The sequence below is a fragment of the Nilaparvata lugens genome, chromosome 10, assembly GCF_014356525.2.
Source record: "Nilaparvata lugens isolate BPH chromosome 10, ASM1435652v1, whole genome shotgun sequence".
Taxonomy (NCBI): domain Eukaryota; kingdom Metazoa; phylum Arthropoda; class Insecta; order Hemiptera; family Delphacidae; genus Nilaparvata; species Nilaparvata lugens.
The window spans coordinates 7937137-7949575 of record NC_052513.1 but is presented as its reverse complement, the minus strand read 5'-3'; the positions used below and the strand labels follow the sequence as shown (position 1 = coordinate 7949575).

At 33.7% G+C, this 12439-nt stretch overlaps 2 protein-coding genes across 2 annotated transcripts in view; one reads left to right on the top strand and one right to left on the bottom strand.

Moving 5' to 3' along the window:
* Positions 1-3484, top strand: part of LOC111043379 (laccase-5) — a 113405-nt gene extending 109921 nt beyond the window's left edge. Inside the window, exon 12 of the mRNA XM_022328310.2 lies at positions 1325-3484. Coding sequence (XP_022184002.2) covers positions 1325-1473 — 149 coding nt within the window. The 3' untranslated portion in view covers positions 1474-3484. The remainder of the gene's footprint in view (positions 1-1324) is intronic.
* A 747-nt stretch (positions 3485-4231) lies between these two features.
* Positions 4232-12439, bottom strand: part of LOC111043378 (protein KIAA0100) — a 60976-nt gene continuing 52768 nt past the window's right edge. The window contains exons 39-40 of the mRNA XM_039436611.1: positions 5840-6052; positions 4232-4473 (exon numbers count right to left, since the gene is read on the bottom strand). Of these exons, the coding sequence (XP_039292545.1) occupies positions 4285-4473; positions 5840-6052 (402 nt within the window). The 3' untranslated portion in view covers positions 4232-4284. The remainder of the gene's footprint in view (positions 4474-5839; positions 6053-12439) is intronic.

Sequence of the window (12439 nt, the reverse complement as noted above, 5' to 3'; positions counted from 1 at the left end):
CAGTTTAGGAGAAGTAGATAGAATTAAAGTATCTGCTGGAGTTTTATCTGATAGAATAAAGGTATCTGCTGGAGTTTAACCTTCCGGCAGTCGCGCTGTTGTAAAAAGTACAACAGTGTCAGTTTTTTGCTGCACAAAACTATTGAATGGGATAGTGTCATTGAATGAGTCACCTATGCATTCTAAAACTTTCCCCCATCACTCCACTGAGTTGCAGTATCAACCGAGCAATGGTTCAGTTTTTAGATGTCATTTAGTCGCGACAGTGCATAAGATTGGGACTGTATACGGGGACTGTAAACGGACCAATAACACAGAATTGATGGCTTTGCTTGATGTACCTTATTGGGCTATGAAATGGTAATCATCCAAATGTTCAAAGGCGTAAAATAATCCAAGAAGATGGTAAATATAATTATACAATTAATTAATATGTTTTGACAGTAAACAGAGTACATAACACTTGGAAAATTGGATGTTGTACAAAATACAACTCGCGACTGCTCGTGTGATTGAGTAGGGCGCGACTACCGGAAAGTTGATAGAGAAAATCAAACTAGAAATTGGCAGACTCGCTCTAACAGAAAATGTGTAAATATTGAAATATCTAATGATAATTGTTGGGATTTATTGATGCTTATGGATGGAGTCATCCACAAGAATACAAAATTCGTGAGATAAACGCGTATTTTTGATAGTTCAACTTGGCCTCCTTCCCTAGATCAGATAATTTAGCGATTACCAAGTAAACTCACTAATCATTCAAATGATTCGGAAAAATAAATTTAAAGGATTTCTACACAATAATTACTATTATTCCAAACACAAGTTTACATATAAGTAATTCACTTTTATAGTTGAAAAATACTGCATTCTCATTGACCCTGACATTGTTCTAGGAGGAGTACGATTTGCAGTTATTTCTGTCCAATTATTTTTTGGGAAAGTAATTCCTGAAGTTGTATTTTGTGTAACTGGAATTGGTTTATTTGCACAGTGAATGTTGCACAGTTCATTGTTCTTGAACTGTTACAGGAAATAGATGCTGAAGAAGTAAAAAAATTCAATTATTTGATAAGTATAAGGTATTATTTCAAGATGTTTGAAAGGAAAGGAAACTTTTCTATAATTTTTTGAATTACATTGACTTATTCCTATTTATGGATCTACTATTTTCTATAAGAAATGAAATTAACGTACAGAACTTGTTAGTCTACTTAAAATAATGTATGAAACATAATGAATTGTTTAATATATTTATCTCTGACTCATCTATTATTTCAAGAAATGGAAAACTGAATGCATTATTTTACTCTGTTTTCAGGTTACTGGTTGTTCCATTGCCATTTCCTGTTCCACATTGTGATTGGAATGAACCTGGTGCTACATGTGGGCACCCAGGCAGATCTGCCCCCCGTACCCCCCAACTTCCCGACCTGCGGAGACTTCTTACCGCCCATCGACCTTCACTGACCTTCACTTCACCTTCAAAGTCAATCAACGAACTAATATTCATTCAAAAATCATCCAACAGCGAATAATAGTTTAGTTCGATTGTCATCTTTTCCGAAAATTAGTTCGACTTTCTTCGCGTATCAACTTTAAACTAACCGAGATAAATGTTTTTGTATAATATATGCGTTTTGGGATTGAGACTTGACGGTGTAAATGCGATTGACAAGTTAAATTGAGAGAACAGATTGTGTCAGAAATTTGATAGTTTTGCTAAGCCACCACAGATTTGAAAACGAATTTGAGTAGGTTCTTGACCTTCAAGTAGACTTTATCAAGAAGAAATGAAAAAAAACTTGAAAATTTTTAGATACCGTATTAAAATACATTATTCTTAGAAAACGATAATGTTAATACCGGTTTTTTACAATGAATCAATAATCTTACCTTTTTATCATATCTAACAGTTGGATATAGAACTTGAAAAATGAATCATTCAACAAGTATAAATGTTTAATTTGATAGAATTATCCATTCAACTAGTACCAAAAAATGAAATACATATCAAGATGGCAAGTAATCCAGAAGAGAGTTACCAAAAAGCTGATACACTAAGATAAAAGTCTCCATCCCACTCCACATATATTCAAAGAAATTAGATTATTATTTATTAGTTTGAGAGAATTCTATTTAGATTTTGTGAAATGACTTTGTTTCTTTGCAATAGTCTAACAAGAATCTTTACTTTCCATATTCCAATCTTTGTTTTGGACATTTACGTTGCTTCAAATTTTATAAATGCATGGTGAAAAATTCTTCTAATAACTGTTCTTTATTATGACGTGTATAGCACTACATCAGTGCAAGGATTTAAAATGAATGATACTAGGAAATTAGTATTAAGGTGATAATTGCCATAAAAACGTGTGACCTCTAACAGCGCAGTATCACATAATATAAAAATAAATTTCAAAAAAATTAATTGATGTATATAAACTATTTAATTATGGTCGGAAATCGCGGATTATGATCAGTTTAAGGTTGAAGAAAATGTTTACCATACCGTAAAATATAAGGCCCGAGTTTTAAGAGGTTTAAAGCATCACAAGTATGATTGAGAGAGGTTTGAATGGAAGATACTACTATACTGCCTACATATCACAAAAATAGCAAAATTATTGTATTCATAATTTTTGGAGGATGATTAGAAATTCATCCAAACCAGTTTTAGTATATTAACACTATCAAATAACAATAAATGGTACAACATGGACAGATGATAAGAATAAATTAGAATAACCAAAGATTTGCTTTTCGTTTTGGGAAACATCATTGAAGCATTCAACACGTTTTTGAAGATTAGTTTTCATTCATTCTAATTTATTTATCCAGGGACAATAGAGAGAAGGAATGTATTAGAATTTTCTGGATTTTTCAATCAAGGAAATAGCAAAACTTTGATGATATTTGTAGAATTATATCTTGACAAGATTCAACTAGTATATAAATATATAGAAGTAAACAAGAATTAATCTGAATCAAAAATAAGTCCCGATGATCAACAGTACTCCATCAAAACCTGTTATAAGTTTTTAATTATTGATTTTACAATTTTTTTATCACAAGGTAGAAAGCATAGCTTACTGACTAAATTCTGTTACATTCTCACACGTACATAATCAATGTAACCAGTTTCATTCCACATCTAATACATAGTTGAACACATAAGACATTGTTATCAACCACAACATTAGTAGTACCATAACATTCCATATCAGGCAGATCAATAAATAATTGTTATTTAAATTTTCTTCAATAATGTAAGTCTTTAAAATTAATTTTATATTATTATTGAAAAATTGGAAGTGATGCATGAATGATAAAATCTGAGTGTAAGATAAAATTAATGATTGTTTGTAGAAGTGCATTACTATGTACTTGAGAATGTTTGATAAATATGTTGTGAATTTTTGTATATAACTCGTTTTTTATATATGACATAATTTGTAAAAAAATGAATGTAATTTGTAAATTGAGAATATTTGATATAAATTCTTATAGATAAAAATATAGAAAGATATTTTAAGAAAAAAATTGATAAATAGTAGGCCTATATTACAATTCAAATTTTCTTAACGTATATTATTGGGAATTACAAATGAACAGTAAAAATTGGTATAAAATAGGAATGTAATAGTTCATAGCATGTTCATCTTGAAAAGAGTAAGCATCCTTCCAAAGTGAGAAATAGGAGAAGAGTAAAAGAGTATGATGTTGATTTCATACAATGAATTTTGAGTGAAGCATTCGAATTTATGATTATTATCTTTTTAAAATGTATGAATACAGGGCTACTTGCTTTTATTATTATAAAATAGAATTATAGTACCTTTTTTAAATTAATAGATTAAAAATACAAATTATAACAACTAGTTTCAGGTTTTCCTTAAGATGATGTGGATCACTTAAACTAGTTTTTATAATTTGTATTTTTAATCTATTAATTTCATAAAAGGTACTGTAATTCTATTTTATAGATGATTATTATTAATTCACAGTGAACATTTTATTCTAGCAATGAGATCTGTGGAGGATATTCTGAATTTTCAGCGAACGAATAAAAGGCTTTGCATCCATAATGATTATTAATATTCAATTTTAAGTACAATAAAATACTAATTCTGAACACTTGATACTGGAAATAGTTCATTATTTTTATTTATTTTCATTGAAACTCTCCCAAATATAATTTTGAAATACATCAAACAAGATACAAAGTAATACTAATTTTGAACGTAACGATTGAAGCATATTAGATTATTAAGGTGGTCTTCATTGAGTACTTGATATTATAGGATAGCACGTAATGTGAATAAATTTGAAAAATACTTTAGTATGAATGAAACTTATTACCATCAGTCTCGATCCAAACAGCATTCTGGCTTTATCTTCTTCTTGTGGCGAAGCTCCTTCTTCAGAGGTTCCACGTTTCGATTTGAATTGCAGCTTTTGTTTGATTGCCTGAAAATGATAAATTCGTGGATGAAATGTGATTCATGTGATACAAATCTGCAATCAGTTTTAATGATTTTCTCTTGTCTAGGGGATATATGGGCATTTAAAAACTTTATATGAAGTTCTTACAGCTTCATTTATGTGAGAATCTACTTTACTTGAGTGAGAAGCTACTTGACTTAAATTCTTAGTGGAGGTTAGAAATTTTTGAATATGGGCCCATATTTTAAACATATCTTCTTTTCACAAGATAGACTGAATCTGAAGATTTTTTTGGTGAGAGTGCTGCCAACATGAGCTGCAGGATTGTGCGTGCCTAACTTTCACAAGATAGACTGAATCTGAAGTTTTTTTTGCTGAGGGTAAAAGTTTCTTTTAAATATGGGCCTATATTTCAAACATATCTGATTTTCACAAGATAGACTGAATTTGAAGTTTTTTTTTGTTGAGAGTGCTGCCGAAATGAGCTCCATGATTGTGCGTGGCTAATGAGTAGGATATAATGAGAGATGAGTTGAGTTACAGCTGTGAGTGGATGGGTAACGAAACACCGGGAAACGGTTTTTAATAACTAATAAATAATATTTATAGGAGTCGGCACTACAAGTTGAATTGAAACAACTTGAATCGATAAGAATGAATGAATGAAGTTTTATTCTCAATAACCTTAATACAAGAGAATATAAAATACATGCATATAAAAGACAAACAAGTTTATAATATAGAGCTGCATAGTAACGAATCACAAACCAAATCTAAAATTACTTATTGAGAAAAATACAATCCAGCACGTAAGATGCAACAATAATAAGAATAAGAACTATATTCAATTTTTTTTCCAAACATAACTTTTTGAATGTAGTTTCATTCACATCGTTCAAGTTGTTTTAATTCAACTTGTAGAGCCGACTCCTATAAAATATAATTTATTTATGAGTATGAAAACCAAGTGAAGGAAATATAGCCTAGCCCACGTTTTGGATTATCTTCACCTAAATTTGTAAGAAGAAATAAAACCTTGTAGAGCCGACTCCTATAAAATATAATTTATTTATGAGTATGAAAACCAAGTGAAGGAAATATAGCCTAACCCACCTTTTGGATTGTGTCTTCACCTAAATTTGGAAGAAAAAATAAAACAAGGATTGCCTCAGCATTCTATCAACCAATGTTTTCACATTCGTGTCGTTTGTTACAAAAAATAAAATATATGTATTCACTACAACATCATCTTCACAACAACACAGAAAGGATCTACAAGTGGTCACCCTTTCAAGTACAGTATAGCATTCATTGAACTTTGGGAATGATACTTATAAAAAAATCGAATACTGGAAATTCATCCGAGAGAGTCTAATTCAATCTAACTCACCTGGGAGAACATAACACGTCGACTATCACTTTTCATGGCAAGAAGCAGATCGAGCCATGTCCAGGTAACATTATGGTATTCAAGGGTTGGAATCACTAGCGAGAAGTCGCGAATGTCTTCAAAGTTCTTCTCCTTGTTGCCTTTGTAGCTGACGCGTACTGGCACTTCTGGGATCTTGATGTAGATGAACAGCTTATTTTTCTCAGCTCTTTCCTGCAATATGAATGGTAATTACAATGAATGGAAAATATTAAATTAATGAACTGCATTTTTCGATTTATTCGAGGTTGGCAGCACTGAACTGCCTGTTAAGAGCTTACTTGCTTCACTGTGTAGTTAAATAGATTTTATTTGATGTTTTAATTAGATTTTGCTCCAATAGTAGTGACTATTAGTAAATATATGTAGCTAGTGAGTGTTTCTTACATGTGCATTCGATTCGGACTGCCGGTATGTATTTATTGTACTGCTTCGTCCCCTGATAACCTCAACTATTCCAACTACTGTATTTCATTGCTGTTACACTTGCAATTACAAGTAACTGCTCGTCTCGAATGAACGCGGTAAACACGGCAATATTGACTTGTACTGAGTGATAGAATTGTTACTGCTAGAGTTGTTGACGTGAAATTGTGCTTACCGTCTCGATAAAAGATAAAGATAACTAGATAAGAGCTAGTGTACGGCTGTCTATTAGATTTCAGAAACGTTGTCGAGTGTTATCGCTTATCGCTTCAGATAAGGGCTCCCCGTAGAGCTATGGAATTCTTTCTTTCGCCGGTTTCTGGCGTCTTGCGTTTCCTTGGCAACGAAGCAGTGTTTGCTTGATTGTTTCCACTGAGCAGCGGTTCGAAGGCAGTTGCACACAGGCGCCAGTTTTGAAAACTAATTTTGAAAACAACTATTTGCGGGTCTACGTTTAATTATTATCTGAATCTGTTTTGACAACTGTGAGAGTCTACTGATCTTATTACCCCCTGTAACTTAAATTTCTTTTCCTTTCCTATATTCCTTTTCTCTTCAGGAGCTTCCATATTTCCCTGCTTTGACCGCTCTCTTGGCACTTTCACTTCCTTTCTATTTCTCCTTTACTCTGGTAATGAAATATTTGGTCATCACTGAATAGTTGTTTTCCTCTCAAGTAGCATCACCTCGTCAAAATTATGGAAGAAATTATACTGGGGCTAACAAACAAAGGAAACCAAAAGATTTCTTATAAAGGATATTCATTCAGAAAATGTAATGTCAAGTCTTCTGGGCAAATTGTATGGCGCTGCCTGAGCAAGTCATGTAAAGTGACACTAGTTACTGACGATTTGGTGAAAGATATCATTGAGATTAAGAATGATCATTCACATCCTTCTCTCACAAACACAGAAGTGGATTCAATTGGTTTGTGTTCAACACCGACAAACACTTCTATCTCAGTTATGGACCGTTTTTGTAATAATGAAGATAGTCTCGTTGATGGGGATACTCAAACTATTCCTCATGAATTGATAACTGAAAATGAAATGCTTAGAAGAGAGATTGCTACTTTGCGTGAACAATGGGATGCTGCTATAAATAGATCTATAGCTAATGATCTACGAATTCTAGAGCTTACGGATAGGGAAATGGTTGATTTCAGTGCTCAGTGCACTCCTACAGAATCCAATATCTGTCAATCCTGTAATGGTGTATTAGGCAAGACTTCATCTGTCTGCAGTGCAAGCACTCAGACGGAAAAATTGATAATAGAAGAGGGTTATCAGTGCACTGACACTCTTGGCTCTACTCAGAACAAGATGGCGCTACGCAGACTAGTGTGGAAAATGGTGAAATTATTCCTCATGTGCTTCCTTATGGTCTGGACAAAAGTCATCTTGACCTCCTACTTGAAGAGAATGTGAGTCTCATGGACCAAATAATATCTATAGGCAGTGAGCTAGAGAAGGCAAGGAAAATTCAATCTCAAATGGAAGATCTTACTGTTGCTTTCAACACATCAAGAAGTGAACATTTGAGCTCTTGCGATTCGCCTACAAACGTAGATATTAATGTTAGAATATGGGCTGATAGTCATGGGAGAGGAATAAACGATGCTCTTGACAAATTACTTCCTTCAAATTATAAATCTACCACCCACATTGCACCAGGTGCTCCAATGGAGATTGTTATCGAGAATATGCTCTGCAAACGTGAAATTGAGAGCACTAAATCAAGTGACTATGTAGTTTTGATAGTATTGACACAGTAAAACTATTAAAAAAATTTTTTTTGATTCTTACAACCCTTAATTGTGATGTCCCCCATAAGGGACATCAGGACTTTGACCTTCCCTATTTCCTTATTTTTCTGAAGAATGAGAATCTTTGGAAATCGGTTCATATGGTAAAGTAATAAGACAAACTACTATGAACACAGTTTATTTGCATAACTCCAAGTATATTTGTATAGTTATAAAAATTAATATTATTTTTTTTCATTTATTGTAGAAAAAAATAAAAATTTACAAGTTGTGGTACAGCTGGAAGCAATTCCTCTTCTCTTGAAGGCAAAGGAACACCTTACATGTTGAACATCTTATTCTTGCCTTGTTGTTTGAGCAGCCTGGCATCCTACACCGGTTCTTTGTTGCTGGTTGAGAAAATTCTGGCATATGAAGTACATTTTTGTTTCGTAGGGCATCTGGTGGATGTGCTACTCGAGCTCGTTTATGAGGGGCCAAACTTGAGAAGCGTGGCTCATAGTCACTGTCACTTGATTCATCACTCATTTCATGTTTCCCGTACACTAGAAAATGTGCATACTGCTTCCTGAACTCAAACAGATCATAAATGTCCTTTTTGCGAGTTCCTAATGCATGTTGATCTCTACGGTACTCGATCCACCCTGCTGCCAGTGCAAAATCAAAAAAGTGCATTATTACACGAACAGTCCATTTTTTTGTCCTGGAATCAATTCTATAGTAACTAATCATTCTATCCAACAAATCAATCCCACCCATTTCTGTGTTGTAAGCCTTGACAACATTGGGCCTGCTCACTTCAATATATTTTTTTTCAGTTCTACACCATCTTCGGCAGGTGTCCAAGGGGAAAGCACCTTCCTTGTTAGAAATTAAATGCACTGGCCTGCTGTCATACCATTTTACTATGGCCACCTGTCCATCTGATCTAACTGATTGGTCAACAGAACCCCGACCTTCTCTTTTTAGTTCAGAGTCCTTCTTTAATTTTGAAGCATGAGGCACTTTTTTTTTGCTCAAGGTACCTGTTCCAGTTGCTCCAGCCTCTGAGAAAAGAGTGTCCAAAAGAACTTGAGAAGTGAAAAATCTGTCAAGGTATATGGATACACCACTTGGGAAACTTCTAATGAGCTTAAGAACAGCTTTTCCACCTACATCTAGGTGTTGTAGATTTTCTTCTGAAACAATAGGATCTCCTTTGCCTTGGTAGAAAAAAAAGTCTAGGGGTAGCCCATCAGCAGCAGCTACAACAAAGTTTTTTAATCCACATGGATTAGGCTTTGTCTTTATGACTTGCCTTGCAGGTGCATGACCCCAAAATGGGATCATTTGTTCGTCAACAGCCACTTTACTCTTTCTTGGGTTCAAAAGGCATCCAACTTGGACAGACTTCATCAAGGGGCCTACCTTCCAAAATTTACTTGCAGCTTTTTCATCATTACTTACTTCTGCATCACTTACAAGTTTTAAATGTGCTCGGATCTTGAAATACAAATCTCGACTAATCTGAGAAGCCACAAAGGGAACTCTAGTGTCAGCTGCCCAGTACATTCTAATCCTAGGAAAGTTAAGAAGGGACATTTTTACAGTTACAGCAATAAACTTTCTCATTGTTTCTACTGTAATACCTAGCTCAGTACCTTTTTCCTGTAGAAATCTCCTATTTGTGTGTTCAGTCAAAAGAGAAAAAATGTCTTCAGGTATATACTTTGAAACATATGACTCTGGTGGAAGATTCAACGCATTTTCGGGTATACTTTCAGCCTCAGGAGCAGGGGGTAGTGGCCAAAATTCATTGGATTTTTTCCAAAATACTCTTTCTCTAGGCATACCTTCTGCGGCTGTGTCATTACCATCTGCAACATCCACTCCATCCTCATCAGACAAGCTTTCTTCTTGTTGATCAACATTTTCAACATTGTTGGGAAGATCTGCATGACCTGGTGCTGCATTGTAGGAAGGGTCTGCATCGAAGTCATCATCATCAGACAAGTCCAAATCACTTAGATCTCCATTTAGCTCTGTGTCAACAAACTCCTCAAATCTACTTGAATCTGAAACAAAAAAGTCAACAACCAGATTAAAAATTTATAAAATACATGATTAGGTTTTGTAATTTACTAAATAAAAATAGTTTTGATCATTTTATCATCAAGTTGCTGAAAAAAGCTTTAGAATTATTATTTGAACATGCTGTTTTCCAGCTAAGAAACAACAACCAGATTTAAAATCAATCAAGTAAGGCATGTGCTTGTAAATGAGTAAAATTTCAATCATTTTATCACCATGTTGCTAAAAAAAACTTGGAATTTATTTAAAAAAGTTGTTTTTCACCTAAAAAACAACAACCAGACTTAAAATTTATATGAGGCAGGTATTTTTTGTAAATAAAACTTGTTTTGACTCTTTTATTATCATGTTCAAATTGTTTGATAATATTCACACTTTTGTTATTCTTGAGTCCCAATGTCCCCAACAGGGGACAATTAAGTTTACTAGCACATCCATCAGTATACAGTTGTAGTTTTCAGATATTCTCATACATAATATCAAACAACAGTTATTATTCTATGATTTGGTAATTATCACCACAAAAAAAAATTATTGCATAGCTATAAAAGTTGTACTTACAAAGTTCAGATCTACAAAATCGTTGAGGACGCTGATCAGCCATCTTTGAAGTCACTCTGAAGTAACTGTGCAAGTGGAATGCAACAGGTTACACAAAAGGTTGGTGCTGCCATCTGTCCTGAGTATCTAGAACGTAGTTTCAATGCTACCAACCCACTCAGCACAGAGAAAAAAATTTCCCAGTAAAGGTTGTTTTGCGTCCCCTACAGGGGACACAGGGACTGAGGAGGTTAAGTAAAGTATCATTGCTGGGTGAAGGAAGATTGTCAGATCATGCAGGGGTGTGGCTGGAGATTTCTGTACAAGATTCTAAGACTGGGAATGTACGAAACAAGACTGTAACCAAACGATTAATAACTGATGATAGATTATTAGAACTTAAGAATAGATTTTTGAATGTTAACTGGTCTCAGAACTGTTACAATGAAAATTTGAATGTAGCTTTTGAAAATTTTATGAATGTAATATTGAATCATTTTAATATATGTTGTCCTGTAATTACTTATGTTGAAAGTGCTAAGAAAAAATCTTGTAACAAGTGGTACACACCTCAAATAGCAAATATGAGAAATTGGCTGATTATTTTGTATAATAGATGGAAGTATAGTCATGACATTGAAGATAGGCAAAACTTCTTGAAATTTAAAAGAGATTATAGGAAAGCCATTACAAACTCTAAAATTAAGACCAATAATGACTGTATTACTAGAGCAAAAAATTTGTGTAAAGCGGCATGGAATATTATAAAAACTGAGTCAGCAACTTCTGGATATAAACAGCAAGAGCCACCTATATCAGCAGATGTTTTAAACAATTATTTTATAAATGTATCATGTGCTATTAATGCTAGTAACGTACCTTCTGAGAATCATTCAATTTTGTTAAATAAATTTAAAATGCCTTTGAACTTAGAAAATAATAATTTCAAATGGAAAAAAGTGGAACCAAAGCTGGTTCTTGACATTGTAAAAAATCTAAGCACTTCATCAGCAGGTGATATTTATGGCCTGAGCAATGTCGTTGTCAAAGGTTTCATAGAAGGTATACTGACACCTCTTACATTTCTGATTAATTCAGTTCTTATGGGTGGAAAATTTCCAGATTGCTTAAAGCTCAGTAAGGTAACTCCGGTTTACAAGAAAGGTGATAAAACGCAGCCTAATAGTTACAGACCAATAGCTTTAGTTCCTATAATAGGTAAGATTATTGAAGCCTGTATGTTTGTTCAATTGTACGACTATTTTAATTCCAATGACTTACTCTATGAACATCAATATGGTTACCGACCGAAACATTCTACCATAACAGCCGTTGAGACTGTTGTTAATAGGATATTAGAAGCATTTGAGAATAAGTTAATTGCAGGTGTGTGTCTAATAGATTTACAAAAAGCATTCGACTGCATATCACACTCTATTCTGGAGAATAAATTACGCCACTATGGTATCTTGGGCAGTGAGCTAAATGTAATCATGTCTTATCTGCAGAATAGGAGACAAGTTGTAATTATAAACAGTAAGAAGTCAGAAGTTGTAAAGGTGATAGCAGGAGTACCTCAAGGGTCGATATTGGGCCCATTCCTATTTCTAATATTCATGAATGACTTTCATTGTAGTGTATCATCTAATAATTGTCTACCAATACTGTATGCAGACGACACATCATTGATGTGCTCTCAAAAAAGACAGGAAGACGTTACAGCAAGGTTGATAGAGAGTATCCAATTGTCTACGGCCTGG